Consider the following 19,147-nt stretch of genomic DNA (forward strand, 5'->3'; position numbering starts at 1 on the left):
AAAAGAAATACTTAAATTTTAAGAGCCACTTGATCTTTCAGGCTGAAAAGACTTTCACAGACCATAAAAAGTCTTGAAGATGGTGGCAGTGTTTCTCCTGATACGGGGTTTACTCTGCCAGAGCTTCCCAGCCTGAGCAGAGGCTGCCCCTCGCTCAGGTTAGGTCTTATATCAGGCCCAGCAGCTTCATCAACCATATCAACATAGCCTGGGCACTGCAGCTGCTGAGGAAAAAACCTAAACAAACAAAACCCCACATAAAACTTCATTTACACTGTGCTGCAGGGAAAATCCTGCACCTCACAAAGAAACAAAAGCTGGAAAAGATTTCTCTGCCACAGTCCTGTAAAAACACTTCATGGCTTGGGTTCTGTCACTGAGCCTAAGTGAGCGCCCATTCCAGAATTCGCCACGTTTTGCCAGTATTCACCAATATTCTTGTCCCATATTTGCAGCACAAGTAACTAAAGATGGATGAACAGAGTCGGAGTAGAGGCGTGCACCATTCAGTCCTTGTCACTCACCTTCATTTGAGATACTGGTGTGTATTTTAGAGTTCATGCAAGTGTCTAGAAAAGAAAAAAAAAAAACAAAACAAAAAAACCCAAATCAATGACTCAATTATGGCCTGGATATAAACACACCAATGGCCACCCAGGGGAAGGAGTGCAAGAGTAAACATTACCCCTGCCAAGAATAAGAGATGGGAAGGGGCCCCAGAGAGGAGCTTTGTCCCAGTAATATAATATTTCAAGAGGATTTTAATTTTCAGTGGCTGCACGTATTAAAGCGCAGTGAGGATTAAACATACCCCTTGCTGCCACACCATGACAAAGATCCAATCCAAAAGGCCTGAGAAAGACTTGACTCTGCCAAGCTTTAGATAAGACATCGTTGGGTTTATTTTCTGCTTTTCCTCTTTTTAAAATTGCTTACTAGCATCTGGAATATTGTTATCAATCCATTCACCCAACCTCCAGACCCTCGCGTACAACGCACTAGGTGTAGGTCATGAATACTTTGGGTTTATCCTCTGGGGTGATGCTGGAGTTGTCCACCTCTATCAGGATGTTCTTGTCATCTCGGGTGACCGGTGCTTGCTGTCCACTCTGGAGGACTTGTGGTAGGTTCCCTAAACTGACATCCATGTCTTTGAAGGCATGGAGTAAAAACACCCCCAAAATGATGGTGAGGAAGCCACAAACTGTCCCAATGATGTCGACTACAGTCATGGTGACCCACTCCTTAAAGAGGATGATGGAAGTTGTGATGACGATGGTGGTGAACAGCACATAGTAGATGGGAAACACCAAAGAGGTGTTGAAAATGTCTAGAGACTTATTGAGGTAGTTAATTTGTGTAGTGATGGATGCCACCAGTGTGATGACCAGGATCCATGTCAATGGGTGCTGCAACACAGGCTGGCCAGCAAAGAAGCCCTTGATGGCAATACCCAGGCCCTTGACTGAGGACACGGAGAAGGCACCAATAACAGAGCAAATGGTGAGGTAGATCAGGATGTTGCTCTGGCCATAGCGGGGTGCAAGGTAGAAGATCAGGAGGAGGCAGACAGCCAAGAGGATCGCAGCATAAGCGAGGAAACCTGGAAGAGGAAGAGAAGTAACTCAAAACTGAGCGGGGGGCATGGGGAGAAGTATGCACTGCACAGCCCCAAGAGAGAACACACGACCTCCTGCATACCTGGCTCTTTCAGCTTAGAAGACATTTCATCCAGAGTGGTGACCTCCTCATCCTCTGGGGCATGTATCACCATCACCGTGCTGCCCACAAGGCTGAGCATGCAGCCCAGCTTTCCCAGCAGGTTAAGCCGTTCTCCAAGCAAATGTGAAGACAGAATGGCACTGCACAAGACAGAAAAACAGCTGGTGCTTTGAAGTCCTTTAAAAAAGGAACAGCAGCTAAAGTAATTTAAAGAGTGCCTTCACAAGGACACAAATTCTGAGTAAATCTGTTGGATTCTGGTGTGTTAATAGACAATCACATTGCATCTACTGACAGCTGAACCTGCAGAGGTGCAGGTGTAACCTATAGATCAGCAAGGTGAAAAAATGCTGAATGTGTTAGCACATTCTCAGAACTATTCTGAGGGTCTACAGATTCACTCATGAGCTGTTGGGCATTACGAAGCCTTTATGCCTAAGGACCTTCAAGGACACTTTCAAGGACCAGTATAACAGAGGAAAAAAACCCAACCTAATAACAAATGAGTTACATTCATTTTAACTAAATCATCAGAACTATTACACCCCAGAGAAACTCTGACAGTACTGGGGCTATAGATACATCTGCAAAAACATCTAGTTGTGGTCCATAAAAGTGTGGGGCAATCCACCAGAGCAGTCCTAACCCTGCTTATGCATTTCACTGTAACAGTCCTATAGAACCTTCAGTACTTGGAGTCACGTATCTTGATATGAATCTCCCTTTAAAAAATAAATTAATAAAATAGGGTTTCAGCCCTTTTGGAAACAGACAGGAGTATAAAACCACAACATCAGCACACCCTAAAAGCCTAGAAAACAAACAGTGAAAGAAAGTTTAAAAACAAGCCTCATATTTTTGACCCTTTTAGATTTTTAGTACTGTTCACTACAAGAACAAAACAAAACAAAACCGTCAACCCTGAACTGGCTAAAGACCTGGAATAAGGAAGGAAGTAACACTGATATTTGCAGTAATTTAACCTGAAGTCTATATGGCTGCTATCCACATGCAGCATTTCCATAAAGGCATGCTACTTAATTCAGTGGTTTCAAAATGATCCCCCAAAAGGGCAACAACTGTTAGAGCACCTTTTAGAAAAAACTGAGACATTTTTTCCTTTAGGCAGAATAAATCATATTTGCATCACTTCAAGTCTTTCTATCTTACAAGACAAACAGGCAAACAAAAAAGGCAAACTAGAGACACTCAAATCACCTTATGAGCACGCTCAGAGCCCCCAGAGGCGTGACTATAGCTGCAGGAGCAAAGGCATAGGCGGCAAAGTTGGCAGCTTCCCCTCCACCCACTAAACAAACACAAGAAAAATAAATACCAGTGAGTTACAGTATACTTTTTGTGTTTTCTCTTGTGGGCTTGCAAACTAGTAAGATGTCAGTTAGAGAGTGGGTTTTATTATGGGGGTTTCATGCTGATGCTAAACAGAGCCAGCTAGTGGGTGAAAACCTATTAGAAATTAATGCAAGCAGAGAGGCATCCCTGGAGCCCTGCACCCCCACAGATGGAGAAGGGCTGGGGGTGCCAGGGCTTGGCCATGTCACAGCTGGCACAGATCAACCCACTGAACCCCACAGCCCAGCCAGGCAGCTGCAATGTGTCTGGGTGATTAACGAGGGGTGGGCGGTTGTGGGAGCATGTTGGGAGGCTGCTCCTCACCTACAAAGTGCCTTCTTGGGGTTGGGGTGTCTCCTTCTGGCTGAGTTGTCCTTGTCCCTCAAGCAGTGAGTGTTGTGCCCTTTCTTAGGGGTGGTGCAGCAGGAGCTGCGAGGGCAGAGCAAGGCAGGGGCACCTTGCAGCTTGTGCAGCAGCAGTGAGAGCTAGAAAAGGCTCTTCTGAAAAATCCTCTGCTGCTCTTTGCACGGCTGGGAGTCCAATTTGAGAAGATGCTGTAATGTTGCAGAATGAAAAGAAAGATTTGAGCCTTGCTCTAAGGCAACGCAAGGTTTGCTCAAAAGAGGAGCTGCTATCAGCACTTCCTTGCCAACTCCTTTGTGCTGCAGCAACCTTTCCTGGAGCCCCGAGGCACCCACGGGAGGCTGTTTGCTCTGCGCTTGGTATGCAAGCAGACCAGCCAGCTGCCTTATTAAAACCTGGCTTTTCATGCTTTGGAGCTGGTAAAACTGAGCTAGCAAATCCTACCAACCTCGCAGGAGGATGGTGAGGGAGATCCTGTGCTGCTCACTGCCTCAGCCCTCCTTGAGGTACCTCTTCTGATGATGGGGGAGCTTCCTAGACAAAAGGCTTTAAACCACCAGATGCTAGGCTTGTTCCACACCTAATTCACAGGGACAGACCCTGCAAAAGCTTCAAACCCGGGGAAACAGCTTCTACTTACTGGTTAACAAGCCAGCCCACCAGAGCCAGTCCTTTAGGTAGCCATGGCCTCCATCTCCTGGGGAAGCAAAGCACACAGGTATGCAGGAGTTAACCACCATGTTTTTCAGAGTAAGAGATGAGAAACATCCCTTTGGAGAGGGGTAAATTGCAAGGAGAAGACAAAAGAAACAGCCTGGAAGGACAGAATGTGCAGACATGCCCTCCTACATGGATATTATGTTGAGTCAAGAGATTAGCGGAAGCTGGCACGCGGGACTAGACAATGCAAATGCAACAAAACCAGCTGTTTAATCCTGAGTAGGAATGGCACCCACCGCCACAGAGGTTATTGGTTTGGGATGCAGCTTGCCCTGCTGCAGTATGGAGCTTGGGGCTGCCCATCAGTCCTGCAAGCTGTAGTCATCCTTGTGGTTTATCAGGGTGCATCGGCCCCTAAATCCAGCAATAAACACACATGGGCCAGTCACGTTTTGTCTTGCATGTTCTACTTGCCTGTTTGCTATGGGGCACTCCTGGAGCAGGAGGATGAAGGATGGCAGGGGCTGCTCTGTGCTGGGTGCTCCCCACCCAAAGATTGCTCCCTGGACACCCTTCATCCTGCCCACGGGGAGCCTGCACTTCACCTCGCACTGCACTGGCTTGCTGTGGACTCTCATGCATGGACTCTAAGGTAAGGCACCGAGTTATTCCAAACCTAGCTCAAGTACAGGTTGTAGCTATGAAAGATAAAGAGGGGGGAAAACTGGTCGGTTGCTCTGTGCAGGCATGTGGTGCCTTACTTTGTATTGCTGTACAGTCAAGGTGAAGGCTTCCTCCATCCTGTCCCAGAAGCTATCTGCTCCTTTTGTACGCTGCTTTGTATCCTAGCTGTATCATAGGGCCTCAGCCTGAGCTGCCAAAAATCCTAATGTTAACTTTCTGCGGAGCCATCACTATGTGACTGAGCGTTTCTGATGAAAAGTGATTCCTGGCATTGGAGGAACTCAGTTAAAGAAAATGTGCATATAAATGAGGAAGAATGGACATACTGTGTTGGGAATTAATCCAGCTCTGCTCTTAACCCACAAGTTGTTAGATGTAGGGAGCTTGAGCCTGCTGACACTGTGAACCCTGATTTTACTGGGTCAGAGAGCGCCTCTGTTTCTGTTAAGTCTGACCTGACTGGAGCTGTCAGTAGCAGCAGTGTTTGACATGCCTTGGAGAAGAGTGATGTGCTCAGATAGGAGGGGTGAAAGACTGGGACTGAGAGATCAAACGTGAGATAAGGAAAAGGGGAATGAAGAGGCGGACAGGAATTTGTTAGAATCCAGCCTCTTCTGGTTCCTCAAGTTCACAAATGCTCAAGTTCAAATGTTAGGCTTTGGTATTCCTTAGAAATTTCTGGGTTGTTTTGGTTTCTTGTTTGGTCAGGTTTCTTCTCAAGAACTCTTTGTCAGCTGCAGTTTTCTGTCATTAATCTCTAATTCCTAGTTAAACATCCTGAAAAATAGGGAGGGGTTTGCTCTTGTTTTACTCACTAGGCTCTGTTGTGGGAGGAGTTCATGGAGGGAAGGAGGAGAGAGAATCTACAATTGAAACAACACTAGTATTTCATTGTGCAAATATAATGTGAAAAGCAAACCCATGTGAGTTCAGCAGTTGCATGCAGCCAGCCGAATGGCAGGGGATGAAGACAGACTTGAGACGGGGCTGCGGCTCCAGTGCTGTTGGACTCTGGTCAGTCACTTCATCATTCCATGCCTCTGTGCCCTCATAGGGGGACACAGTAAAATGGGGATAGTGATACCGACTTCCTTTGTAAAATGATTTAAGAATTGTTCCTAGGCCAGAACTGAGAAGCAGTGGTATCTTAATTATCATAATTTTGTTTTGTAGTTATGCAAGTAGGTCGGCTGCCAGGTAGGATTTACACTCCTGCTAGAGTGAATGTTTGCAATGCTGATGGGATGCGTCCAACTCCACAGTACAATTGTGCTGTAGGCAGTGCTCCTCCACCATTTGCCATCCATATATATGTGCACGTAAACACATGCCTCACCCTAAGATCTCGGTGCCAGAGGAAAGTTATCTACACATTGTTGAGCAACATGCCTCAGAAGTATCCTGTCTGAAAACCACAAGCAGAGTTCACACAGATCACTGGCGTGCAGTCCTGCATTAATAAATGGCTTTTGCTAATGAAATTAGAGCTCATGGGGCTGCATCCCTGTCTCAGTGACTTGGTAAAGCTGCCTAATGCATCAATAAGCACAAGTGGGGTCACAGAGCTGTGCTGTTCTGCTCCAGTCTGTGGCACAGGGATGACTTGCACCTTTGTGCAAAGAGGCACATTTCAAAGACCTTTCAACAGTCTGCTTCCTCCTGGCCTCACGCTTTCCCATGCAAGAGCTGTGCTGGGCACGTATTGCTCCTCTGGTGTGTGCATATCTGATGACACAGTGCATATGACTTGCTATTTGTGGTGCAAGGCAGGGGAATGCTGCTTTTAGCCGAGCCCTTTCAACACAGGGCTCTGTAAATTAGCTCCTCAGCACAGCAGTGCTCCCTGAGTCTCAGACAAATATATATGCAAAAAAGGTCTATCTCACATTGCTGATAAAGACTGATGTGTACCCAGAGCTGTTCCTTTGCCATATGAGTGCTGGAGTTTGGATGATGTGTGTGGTTCTGGGATTAGGTGGACCTCCTCCCTCCTGCCCCCCACAGAAGCCTTACCTGCCCTGGTGCCTCCCTTCTCCACCAGCCGTAGCAACCCCTTCTTCTTGAGGATGACGCTGCTTCCGATGAGGAAGCTGGAGAAAACAGCCAAGCCCAGGCCAATGTAGAATCCATAATTGTTTTCCAGTTGAGTTATCCAGAAGTTACCCGAAGTTCCATTGTCCTGGGCAGAGTCAGCTGGCTCAGCATTGCTGATCACCCGGCACACGACCCGGTGGGAGAGGCATGAAAGGGTCACCAGAGACCCTGCGAGACCACCATGGAGATAAAACAGGAAATTACTGATATGACTATCAACAGTGTCTCTGCTCTTTGGACTCACTCAGATGTCCCTCTGAACAGCCACTCTAACAGCACATACCCACCAGCTCTTAAAAACTCAGGACACCTCTTTACTCACATGTGGAAATGGCAAGGTGTTGAGTGATGGATTTATGGAGTGCAGTTCCAGCAGCTCGTTGACACTGAATGTGTCTGCCACTCTACACACTGAACTGGAAGGCCACAAGGACCACTACAACAATGTAATTTGAATTTCCAAATATTTATGCCAGCATCTCTCCACCAAACTCCAATGTTGTAAGTTTGAAGTATGCCGTATCGACACTTGATTTTGTTGATTCAAGGGCTTTGGTGCTTTCCAGCCAACTAATCCTCGCATCTTCCCGCTTGTCTGCAGTTTACAGCTCTGGGTTTAATGTGGAGCGATGCCAGTACTTTGCTACTGTTCATCTGTTCCAGCTCTGTATACCAAGTGGTGTCACAGGATTGCTTGTAAAGCAACAGGCTCGTTCCAGACCAAAGTTTCACCTGTACGTTGCCTCTACTGTCCAATGGTTTTATTCTACCTATTTGCAGAGTTCCTGAGAGCTTGTAAAGCATGACAAGTCCTGCCACCGTGGAAGGACTAGAAGCAGGCATAGTTTCCTGCTGTTAACACCACAAGCACTAAGACCCCTTGTCTCTAGCCAAGGTGTGTTGCTCTGCGTGGGTGGGAAAATTGCTGATTTTCTTCCTATCCTCACACTCCTACCACACCCAGCACATCTTTCTATTGCAGTCTTTACTCCCAAGTGTAGTAAAGACGGTTTGACTGCACCTGTGGGGCTCGGAACAGCCAGGTGGGAGTGTCACAAAAGTCCCTTTGTAGTAAAGGACTTGAAATTTTCTGCCTGAACTCACGTAGGAATTAGGGAGCAAGTATCTGTATCTCCGCAGGCAGGGGTATGCAATGCCTAAACTGCTCCCAGTGCTGCCGGCAGCCTGAGCACGGCTCCCCCCTTTTTCCTCAACCAAGAGACTTGGGTTAGATCTACAGCTGCGCCTCCTGTCCCGGCACGTGTAGCTGAGGATCTGGATCCAAAGTTATTTTTTCCAATAGAAAAAATTCCAGTGACTTTCTAGATGAGTTTCTAAAGGTTCCCTAATAGGTTTATTTTCTAATGGAAAAACATCCTTGGCTGTGGAAGCATTTCCTGGGGACCGGGGTGGGGGGGGACGCGACATTTTGCCTCCGCGGCTGGGTAAAAGTCTTTGCAGTGTGCTACTGGGCACAAGCATAAATAAAGCAGTGGGATGCGGCGATTTCCGACTGGATTAGGTAATCTTTAAAGGAAAAAAATTTAAAAATTCCCAGCTTCCCTGTAAGCGCTGTGAGGCTGCCCCAGCGCAGCGCTGGCCGCTGGCAGAGCTGTGTGCCTCGCGGAGAAAGGGAGCTTTCCCCTGCCTAAAAAAAAAGGAAAAGAAACCCCAAACCCTGAAAAACAGAGCGACAGAGAACAGCCCCGAAGCCGGGCGGGGGGATACAGCCGCCCCCCTCCCGCCGCTCCCCGGGGCGGTCGGGGCTGAGCCCCCCGCGCTGCCGGGCCGAGCCCCGGGGCTTGTCCCGCCGAGCCCCCGCCGGGCCGGGCCGGGCCGGGCCGCACCCACCGTTGCTGCAGGTGCCGTTGGCCTCCAGCGGCTCCATCGCCTTCGTCCTCCGGAGGGCTCCGAGCACCCCGGCGCCGAGAGCGGGAGCCGCTGCCGGCGGGGCTGGGCAGGGCCGGGCCGGGGCACCTGCCCGCCCGGCTCCTCCTCCGGGACGGGCCGGCCCGGCGCGGGGCTGGGGGCACCGGCAGCCGGTGCCCGTGCGCGGCCTGCCCGCTGCCCCCAGCCCCCCCAGCGCCGTGTCCCTGCCAGCCCCGGGCCGGGCGGCAGAGGAGGAGGGAGCGGCGGCACCCGCGGTGGGTTCACCAGCCTCGGCACGGAGCCGGGACGAGGCTCCCCCGCCTCAGCCCGGACAGGGGCTTCTCCTCCGGGGGGTTATCTTGCCGCAGGGGTCGGGGAAGGTGCTGCGGGAGCGGGAGCCGCGCTCCTGGTCGGGTGGTGGGTGAGCCGGGTTGCAGCGGCGGAGCTGCGGACCCCCGGGTGTACGCTGAGGGGTTGTGCACGCTGCGAAGTATGTAAGAAATTAAAAGTAAACAAGAGAAATTAAAGCCAGTGGTCCTGAAGATATCTCCTCTTACTGAAAGAGACCATAACTGCAGTTAATAGAGCAAGGAGAAAGGAGGGTGCAGAGAGCTGGGGATGAGTCTCTTTAACGAAGTAATAAGAGCTAGGACAAGAGGGAATGGCCTCAAGTTGCACCAGGGAAGGTTTAGACTGGATATTAGGAATCATTTCTTTACAGAACGGGTTGTTGGGCATTGGAATGGGCTGCCCAGGGCAGTGGTGGAGTCCCATCCCTGGAGGGGTTTAAGAGTCGGGCCGACATAGCACTGAGGGATCTGGTGTAACTGGGAACTGTCAGTGTTCGGTCAGTGGTTGTACGGGATCATCTTCAAGGTCTTTTCCAGCCTAGATGATTCTGGGATTCTGTGATTCTGAGACATTTCAGAAAGTGGCCTGTTGCTTGAAGCATTGGTGTTCATTATTCTCCACTTAGTACGATGTCTGTGTGGAGTAGGTTGTAGGACTGAAGGATGAGGTTGGGGAGCTGGGACATGTAGAGGTCTAGGGAAGATGGATATAACCTAATGGAAGTTTTGTGGTGGGTGCAGGGCTCCCTGCATCATGAATTCACAGAGGCATATTTCTCTGCTGAAGGTCAGGCCAAGTTTCCCCAACTGACCTTCCTGACTTCTGAGCTGTAGCAGCAAGGTCAGGCTCCAGGCAAAGGTGCATTTGAAAAAGAAGTATCAACAAAAAATGACTGTGTAATGGCAAGGGCACTCTTGTGCTATAAAGTGTTGTGCAAATGGAGATGGAGATCCAGGACACAGTTTCACCAGCAGAAGCTGTGGTTTAACTCAGGGCTGAATTCCAGCCCTGAGAAAGTCAGAGCCTATAGGCTCCTCCATCACTTACATTCATTTTATACCCTTTTCTTTTGTTGCTATTTAGTTGGGAGGTCTCACTCATCATCGTGGTTCAGCCCATACTATAGATCGGGGGCTGTAACTCCCCCGTCAACTCCCTACCCCTCTGCAGCCGAAGCCTCTCTTGCTAATATTACTGTGTGAATGTTTTGAAGCCTGTTGCATACCCATGTGTTTTGCCTTCATCCTCACCCTTCTCTGCTGCCATCCTCCCTTCCTGCGTTTGTGTGTGGTGGCCGTGTGTACACAGAAACTACTGCCAATACAAAAGCCCTTTCATTGCAGCCAGAGCCATTAGCCAGATTTCACTGCAGGTCAACAGAGATAAGTAAAACCAATAGTTTTTCTTCCAGCAAGCCCACATTTATAGGTAGAAACAGTATCTGGCATAAGGCAATATAAAGATGTAAGATCTGCAGGATCTGAATGTCTCTGAAAATTTGCTTTTTTCCCCCATAAAATATAGCACCTATTACTACAGAAATTGCCCTTAGACCATCAAGCTGCAGCACTGCTAGCACCGCACAGCTTCTTCACTCAGCGCCTGATCCTATCTCTGTACAACCGTTTTCCCCAGCAAATGTAATGTTCAAGAGTTTTGTGAGTCATTTGATTTTAATCGGGTCTGTTCACCAGTCACAGACCTGCAGGTCACTGGCTGGAAGAGACTGTGCCAGCCAAATCCCACGTCCTCCTTTTTTTTTTTATCACAGGAGCACTTGATAATCAATCCAAATTGTGTGGCACCAGGTTTTGATGTAGGAAATGAAACATAGTGATGGATTCGTGATCTGGGAACAACTTCTGCTGCTGTTATATATTAAGCAGGCAAAAGGCAACCTGGGCAAGACAATGATGGCAGGATTTGGCCTTTATTTAGTTAATTTACTCCCTGATGCTGGTTAAGCTATTTGTGCAATGTGTGAATACAAGGCTGATTGCAGAAACCAAGGTGATGGTGGATTGGGCCAAGCGTTCGCTGTGTTTGCAGTGCTGACTGCCTGCAGCTGGCTGGGGGAATTCATGCTCCATGTCCCCTCGCAGGCGGCTCTGCCAGCTCGCTCTGGTGCATGGGACCACTGTGGGGCTCTCCCCTTTGCTGGGCCTCCTCCAAGACCCCGAGAGCTTGTTCTTAGCTAGGGACTCCTAATGGTGATGTGGTTATTGGCAGTTAAACTGCATCCAAAATAATTTCCAAGCTTTTGTGGGTGAGCGCTGTTGACATCTGTGGAGTGTAGTTGCCCACTGCGAACACAGAGGTATTATGGAGAAAATTTTTATGGAAGGGATCTGGGGTTAACACAATCCTTTTGGTCATGGTGCAACCTCATAAATTACTGCCACAGCAGAGGGGGTGGTGCAGTCAAAACCAAAAGGCACTTTGGGCCACAGCTTTACCTTCATCTGTCAGATTGATTTCCCAAAGGAAAAGGCTTATGTGACCAATTACATGTGTGTTTATGTACACCCTTTCATCCTCAAAGATATTTGACCCCATGGGACACTGTTGCCAGATTTGACCAAGGAGTAAGATCTCCAAGAGAAGCTGTTCTCAGTTCTGGGAAGAGAGGATACATGACAGGGAAGAGGTCTCTAAAGCAGGGGACACCGCAGTGTAAGCTGCCTCTGTCAGACATCGGGGAAGGAGCGTGCCTTGTCAGCACTGTGGGAGAAGCTTCAGTCAGATCTTGCAATCAACCACGGGACATAAGTGTGTCATGTATTTTTTTCTCTCTGGTGCAGGGGCTGCGGGGGTGTGATATATAAAATCCCTAAGTCGAAGGACTTATTTCATGGATTTAGCAAAGCTGTGTATGGCAATATGGGAGTTAAAAGCCAGGTAAGATTGGCATGGAATTGCCTACTACACTTAGTCAAGGGCAAGTTGAGACTGATAACAATAAAGCATGGATTCAACCAATGCCTCTTTTATTGCTTCATATCCTCATTTTAATGGGAAGGCTGTAATTAAGAGTATTCAGCTCCAAGCTATGACCTCACTGGTTGATACTCACATCAGATGTTTCCTTAAAAATAACTCAACAGAAATCAGGGAGTCTTCCTTAGCAGCTCATCTTCCAACAATGCAGTTCCTCCTGAAATACTGGTTTCCAGGCCAAAAAACTTGTCTGGAATCCAGGGAGGTAGAACAAGACAGCTTTGCATGCAAATAACCTCTTTAGCAAGATCAAAAGGCTTTTCTTTCCCCTGTTCTTCTCTGCTCATCTCTTCTGTCTGGAAAAAACAATAAAAAAAATATTTGGTATCATTTGTCCTGTGTTACAAATAATGGTGGAAGTATCCTGCTAACAGGTGATGGAAACTTTTGCCCTTGGTTGTCTGCTAGGCACGGTTCCTGTGGAAACTTTCAGAACAGGGTTGCAATATTCTGCTGTGGCTTTGTATAGTTTGAAGGCTCCAAGGAGCCGTTTGCTGCTTCAAAGAGAGGGTAAATCCTTCTCTTTCTGACAATGATGTGATTGTGTAGGGGTTAAGGGAATTGCCTGGTGTTCAGATGATTGCACCACTACACGAAAGGATGCTCAAAGCTTGAAAGACTAGACTTTGTTGAGCAGACAGCTTTTAATTCAGCTTATCTCAAGGTAACAGAGTCTGCAGTGTCTGAGGCTGTCATTTTTGCTACAAGAGTTTAGACACCACCACCAACATGGAGAGTTCCCAAGCTCGTCACACCCGTGGTGGGTTCCCACCCTTGCTGTAGCACCCTCCTTGTGCCAGCACACATACCTGTGGGTCTGTGCCGTGGAGAAGCTGAGTGATACGGGGTCATTAGGCCAGAAAACACACCCCAATTCATTTCTCCCCGGGTTGTTCAGGTTTTTATCCAGATCAGTTCAGTGATCCAAGTCACTGTGGCCCCATCGACCATGTATGTTGGCAGAACAGGAGTGGTGGGTTGGTGATGGATTGGAGGTGGATGTTCAGTGGCATCGGAGGCCTTAGGGCATCAGAGCAGCAGTGAGTGCCACAAGGTGAAGAGACATGTAATCAGCAGATCATTTGTTTGCAGCCCTCTTATCTGCCAGCTGTTTGCATCAGAACTCTAAATCGAGCAAAACTAGATATGAAAGGCACTCCTGGCTTGCAGAAGGGTCACAGAAAGGGTCATTTTGTTATTCTTTTGAAAGAATCAAACAATCATTAATGAACTGTTCTTCACATTGGTGAAGTGCCTTTGATCTGAAGATATAAACCTATTTAGAAACATTAGGAAGAATAAAGATGTGGGCCTGTATCTTTGATGCTGGTTCCTTAGGGTTGGTTGTCCAAAATTCAGAGCCTTGGACCCTGATACTCAAAGCAAGTATTGCTTCTGGCTCCAGGTGAGATGATGCAGCCTGTGAACTCTTGGTACTTCTTAGGGTTGGGGTTAGTACTGGGGGGTCCATGAGAGAGCAGCTAGTTTAAAATTAAGTTTTTTTAAAAAAAAATAAGAAAAAAAAAGTCTTGATGGAGGAAGGGATGAAAACCAAACAACCTGTCTAGTATCAGTGGCTGAGTCAGGAAGAAAGAACTGCTCTCTTCTCTGCCATTCCCCATTGCAGAACCATGTTGAAATCAGTAAACATTGGGCAACTTTCAACCATCAGGCAAACAGTCCTCCACAGCAGTATGTTACACACAAAGCTGCAGGCACATCATGTGTTCTGGGACTTAAAGCACATCAGGAAGATCAACAGAGCTGCCTGGTCATGGTGTAAAGTTCACTTCCAATTCTATGTGAAGAATCATTCCATTTTTATTGCTCTTAAGCCAGGAAGCTGTTTCCATGAGGAAACCTTGTGTAGATGCCGTGAAAGGGAACGTCAGCTGCAGTATTTTGTCTAGAGCAGATGAAGGATAGGTGCTCCCATTCCCACAGATGCATGTCAGTTGTTTCACCCTAATTCCTCAGTGCTCAGAAGAGTCTTTTCCCCTTGGTTCTCACTGCTCCTTCTGCAGTCAACAACCATGGCTGCTCCTTGGATGCTTTTAAATCAAACCTAAAAATGGTTTCAAATGGAAATTTGAAAAGAAAAAAAAAAAAAAAAAAGTCTCCTGGCATAAAAAGGCCCCCTTTGAGTTGACAAGGCTGTGGTAATGAGAGGAATTAGCTCAGTTTAGCTTTGTTTTGAGTAGGTCTTGTAAAATTATATTAAAAATAATTATGTAATTTTCCCTCCCCCAGCCCTCTTACACTAAAACAAGTTTTCAAATGAAAATTTGTTGTAGAAGGATGTTTTTCTCAAAAATCATTAACTTTTTGATAGGAAAATTTGTTTGTTTTGGTATTGGCCACAAAGCTTCTTTTTTTTTTTTTCTTTGGTTTTATCAATAAAATGCTGCCATTATTCCTCTTAGATTTTTCTTTGTGCCAGGTGCAATCGGGTAATAGTTATCACAATGATGATGACACCACAAGGTAAAGTCTGCCCATTTCATGAATGAGCCCAATTTTTATTTCTCTTCATCACAAAAGTCATCCCACATTTGTTGTACACACTGTTGGTTGCTGTGTTACGGGACATATCACCATGTACCAGATGCTTTACTCTTGCAGAAGCATTTCTAATGGAGATGGAAGCTTCTGTTAGCTAAATTTTAGAACAACAGCAAAAAATAATAATACAAAACCAAAATATCATCTTCAGCTGCATAGCAAATATGGATCAAAAATTTAACACTGTATCAGATCACGAGCGTAAATATACCTCACCATAAATAAAATTCATTGTACAAAATAACTCAAGCAGCTTTTCATACAAATATGGTATATTTGACAAGAGTTTTTGAGAATATTTTCTTGGGTTTTTTTACACCTTCAATTCTTTTTTCTTTTGTTCTCAAACACACATGAACCTACTGAACTGGAGTAATGCAGGAGAAAAAGGACTAACATGTTGTTCAATGCTAATAAGTGCTGTAAGAGTTTAAAAGGAAAACCACTGAAGTGCTGAGCTTGAACTAGTTTGCTTCCCCTTTCTATTGTATCATTGGAAGTCAAGTGTAGCATCATCCAAGAAAGGCATGTGCACTGCCAACAGTCACATTTTATAATGTCAAAGCTGAAGGGAACATTAAAATAAACAAGTCTGACTTCATTCATGACACAGGCCACCCTATTTTCCCCCCTGTAATTCCTGTATCGAGCCAACAACTTGTCTCTGAAGTAAATGTTCCAAGTGGTGGCTGGTAAATCCTGGGGAGTTTGCAGACTACTTCAGAGTAAGCTGGGAAACATAGGTAAGAAAGCAAGCCCATAGTCAGTGTCCAGACAAGGGGTCCACACTTCCCCAGGAAAAAAATTAGGGGTCTGCAGATTGTAAAAGGCTGAAAACTATAGGATTAGAGCATATCTGTAAGGAAGACACACAAACTTGGCAGAAAGTCTACAAGTGTGGAGAATACGCCTGACCCCATGGCAATCTGTTACTTCTAGCCATACTGTTACAAATTTGCTCCCTATTTCCATTAATAATTATGACATTAAAAAAAGGATAGCAGGAAAAAAAAAATCCATTTTCATGGACTTCTTTTAAGACATAAACCTGGACCTCTTTCTCATACACAGACAAGGAGGGTTAGAGAACTGAAGCTAAAGACTATTTGCATCCTTTAGATAATAAAAGGACAATAACATCAAATCTCAGAAATGAAGACCACAAGATTATTTCTAGCTGGTATCTCATACTACTTGAGCAACAAGGCAAATCATCTGCATATACTCTACAGCAAAAACACTTTACATTTTGTTCATGCACTTTGGACATTTCGCTCAAAACATTTAATCCCTTTAAATCTGAAGGGATTGTATGTTTTTGCCAGCAAATCTGAGGGCAACAAATAGATTTATCCACTTGTTCTTTCAAGTACATGCAACTGTGTTTTGCAGGGTTTTAGAGAATTATTATGGCAAAACTACAGCAAAAGAATGCAAAGTGATATTCATGTTTAGGTATAAAGTATCTTGTGACTCACTGCAGACCTAAACAGATGAAAACAGGTGTTTAAATTCACTTTACTATATCCTGTTTTGTCTAGGTAGCTGAGACTGGGCCGTGTGGTACAGTTCATCCTTTTGTATTAACTTCTTGCTCATGCTGGTTTCTGAGAAGACTCCAACATCCCATAAGAAGACTCTAACATCCCATAACATGTCAGACACAGTAGGACATTTAATTTGTGCTGTGCCCAGAGGTGGCTCTGAGAGCCGACAGGGACTTGTGCCACCTTTTCAGCAACACTCATACCAAAATAACAAGCACTTACTATTTAAGTCAGGAAAAATAGGATCTTGGTTGGATCTATCTTCCTTGTATCTTGTTTTCCACAAAAAATAAAGTGCTTGATTCTCCTTTTCCTTTTAAAAATATATATCTGTAGATACCCTCACTCCAGTAGTGTAGAAGTGTTGGAACATGATGGAAAACCAGAACTGATATCCTTAGTGGGAGAGTAAATAGAGAGCAAGAGCCCTGCAGTGTCATTGAGTCCCAGATGCTCTTCTGCTGCTCTTCCTCCCAACATGGAGGAAACAACTCGCCTTGCTGGGCTGGGTCCTTCCTTGCCACTCAAAGATTTCAGCCAGACTTCCTGAGATTTCGTTTTACCTTCGATTACTGTGCTGCACAATTCCTCCCTGCAGTTTAAATGTCTGTCTCGTTAATTAAAGGAAACTCAAAGTGTGAAAATGTCCAGCATTTTTCACATGTGGGGGATTTATTGATTATCAGGGGAGTAAGTAGTGACTCTCTGGGAGAACAAATTCACCCCACCCAGCAAGATCTCCTCTTGCTAGTAGGAGCTTGCTGGCTGTTGACAAAATACTCCAGCTGGGACATTTATACTAATTAATTATATGTTCCCTCTGAGAGAATAAATGCCCAGGCTCTGCCTTTTTAGCATCTGTAATAGCATGCAGTTTACAAGGCATGATGAAATGCATGACAGAAATATATATTATCACATCTGTATACTGTAACAGCAATTATCTGCTGTGACCTGGCTAAAGCTTAGAAATTAAAATATTGCCGGTGGTGAGGCTAGCATCATTTTCTCTTGGAGCATGTGGTTTGATCTCCTTTAACTTCAAACACAAGCTTTTGTATCACTTCAATGACACTACTGAGGGGAAGCAGGGAAGACCATGAGTTATGAAATCCTCCTTGAAGCTCCTGCTGAATTTGTTCTCAGTATCCAGAGATCTTGGATAAGCTGAGTGGGAAAAGGAAACAGACTCCAGTGTTCCCTCTTGAATGCCTTTAAACCTGGAAAATTCTGGGTATTTTTTAATGCTTATCCTGTATTTTACCTCTTCTAAAAGATCACATCATGTCTGAGTGATGGGAAGTTTCCTAAATCCTGCTGATAGTCACCATTCTCTGAAGAAAGATTTTTGGTCACTGTGCCACTAGGAATTCGTCTAAAACAAGGGAAAATAGCATCCCAGAACACACACAAATTACACACCCCAGCTCTCATCCTTGGCCGAGGATCACGTATGTTCAAGGTAACTACACCTGCCTCCTGTCAGGACCAGTGATTATTTCCATCCAAATTAGTATGTTCAAGAGCACATTCACATGAGTGCAGCCTGTTCCATAGTCCATAAGAAATCTTGTTTAGTCCATGGAAGATGTGTCTTCAGGGGAGAACCCTTTGCATTAAAGTAAGCGGATGTCCCATAGCAGGGAAAAAGCCAGGCCATTTTCTCTTTCCCCAGTTCTCTGAAGTGCTGAGGAGTTATCTGGCGACTACATCATTGCTATTCTGAAACCCACGCGCCAAAGCTCCCTTTAAAAGATCCTAGAAAGGCCAACGACATGGCAGAGAGCATGAAGCTCGCCCCAGCCTGGGGCATGCAGCCATCCAAAACCAGCCTGGCACAGCTCCTCTGTGCCCATCACTTGATCCTCGGGGTGCTGCAGATCCTGCCTTCAACCCTTCTTCCCTCCAAAGAGTGAATCAGGGGCTTGTCTTCAGACTGGCTGGTGGCACGTGTCATTAGGGGTGTTGATTTGCCCCACTGCTGCTGTGGTGGGAGTGGGCTCCTGGCACTGTGGAAGCATGGAGCTCTTCTACCAAGACCCCCACATTTGGGGCTGCAATATGGCTTCGGAGTGATGTGTTTGATTGGATGAATCACAGGGAAAAACTGGACCACTTCATGGAAGAAAAGCACATTTTGCCCGCCCGCCCCCACCCACCCCCAAGTCTGAAAGCTACAAGTAAAACTGATCACAGGGATGGTACAGAAGAACATGCACTCAAACAGGGCTGGATGGGAAGATGCGGCCCCGTGTGTACTAGACACACCCAGTCTTACTTTGTTGCCAGGTCTCACGCCATAGAGTTTACCCCTCCCAGCCGTTCTGGGTTCAGTCCCTTCTCCCCTCCCAACCTGCGTGGGGTCAGTGTCCACACTAGCAGGTAGTGGCCAGCGACTGGTGGATTGGGGGCTGGAAGCAGCGCACGTGCTCCACCGTGGAACTGTCTGTTTCCACCGACTTCATGTACTTGTTCAGGATGGCAAAAATCTCGTTGTTCAGGATCTGATACTTCCTGATCCTGTCGGCCATCTTCTTCAAGGGCTGGAGGGGATGGTGAGGGAGAAAAACAGTAGATGAAGACAGTCTTATGTCACCTGACCAAGTAGAAAGTACCAGTACCTCCGCCCTGCTGCTGGAAACCTCTGCTGAGGCAAAGCAGCTCTAACGCCTGTTACAGTTCCACTTAGCACCTCCCAGGGACCAGTGACTCACTCATTACAGGGTTTGATGACTCAAGACAAAGCATTAACAAAGTCAGTGAGTGGTCCTAAGTTAACCATTCAAGACTCCCAGCTGCTTATTGATAAAGCCACTGAGATCATAGGATGGCTGCTGGAAATTACAACCATGCTTTTTGGCTCCAGCTTCCCAACCCCAGGAAGAAGGGAAAAGCTTTGGGAGAAAAAAAAGATTCGATTGTTAAACCAATTAAAACCTTGGCCT

General features: G+C 46.3%; 2 protein-coding genes across 5 annotated transcripts in view; both read right to left on the minus strand.

The window, feature by feature from the left end:
• Window positions 1-51: 51 nt before the first annotated feature.
• NIPAL4 (NIPA like domain containing 4) lies at window positions 52-8,836 on the minus strand. 2 transcript variants are annotated; one of them, XM_074916010.1, is made up of 7 exons: window positions 8,728-8,836; window positions 6,796-7,044; window positions 4,079-4,135; window positions 2,941-3,031; window positions 1,702-1,862; window positions 1,020-1,603; window positions 52-569 (listed from the first exon to the last, which is right to left on the minus strand). In XM_074916010.1, the coding sequence occupies exons 1-7, from the start codon at window positions 8,762-8,764 to the stop codon at window positions 558-560; spliced, it is 1,191 nt and encodes a 396-aa protein (XP_074772111.1). In that variant the 5' UTR covers window positions 8,765-8,836; the 3' UTR covers window positions 52-557. The 2 variants fall into 2 exon arrangements, with proteins under 2 accessions (XP_074772111.1, XP_074772110.1); XM_074916009.1 differs by lacking the exon at window positions 52-569 and having other exon boundaries at window positions 888-1,603.
• A 5,742-nt stretch (window positions 8,837-14,578) lies between these two features.
• CYFIP2 (cytoplasmic FMR1 interacting protein 2) overlaps window positions 14,579-19,147 on the minus strand; it is a 56,793-nt gene continuing 52,224 nt past the window's right edge. For all 3 annotated transcript variants that reach the window (XM_074915652.1, XM_074915650.1, XM_074915651.1), the window contains exon 31: window positions 14,579-18,745. In XM_074915652.1, coding sequence (XP_074771753.1) covers window positions 18,578-18,745 — 168 coding nt within the window. In that variant the 3' untranslated portion in view covers window positions 14,579-18,577. The remainder of the gene's footprint in view (window positions 18,746-19,147) is intronic.

This window comes from Athene noctua, chromosome 12 (assembly GCF_965140245.1).
Source record: "Athene noctua chromosome 12, bAthNoc1.hap1.1, whole genome shotgun sequence".
In the NCBI taxonomy this organism is placed as follows: Eukaryota; Metazoa; Chordata; class Aves; order Strigiformes; family Strigidae; genus Athene; species Athene noctua.

Coding starts and splice junctions, on each gene's coding strand:
- NIPAL4 (XM_074916009.1), bottom strand. CDS start 8,764: ATGGAGCCGCTGGAGGCCAACGGCACCTGCAGCAACG. Junction 7,045..8,727: donor CAACGGCACCTGCAGCAACG/GTGGGTGCGGCC, acceptor GTGGTCTCGCAG/GGTCTCTGGTGACCCTTTCA. Junction 4,136..6,795: donor GAAGGGAGGCACCAGGGCAG/GTAAGGCTTCTG, acceptor TTGCTTCCCCAG/GAGATGGAGGCCATGGCTAC.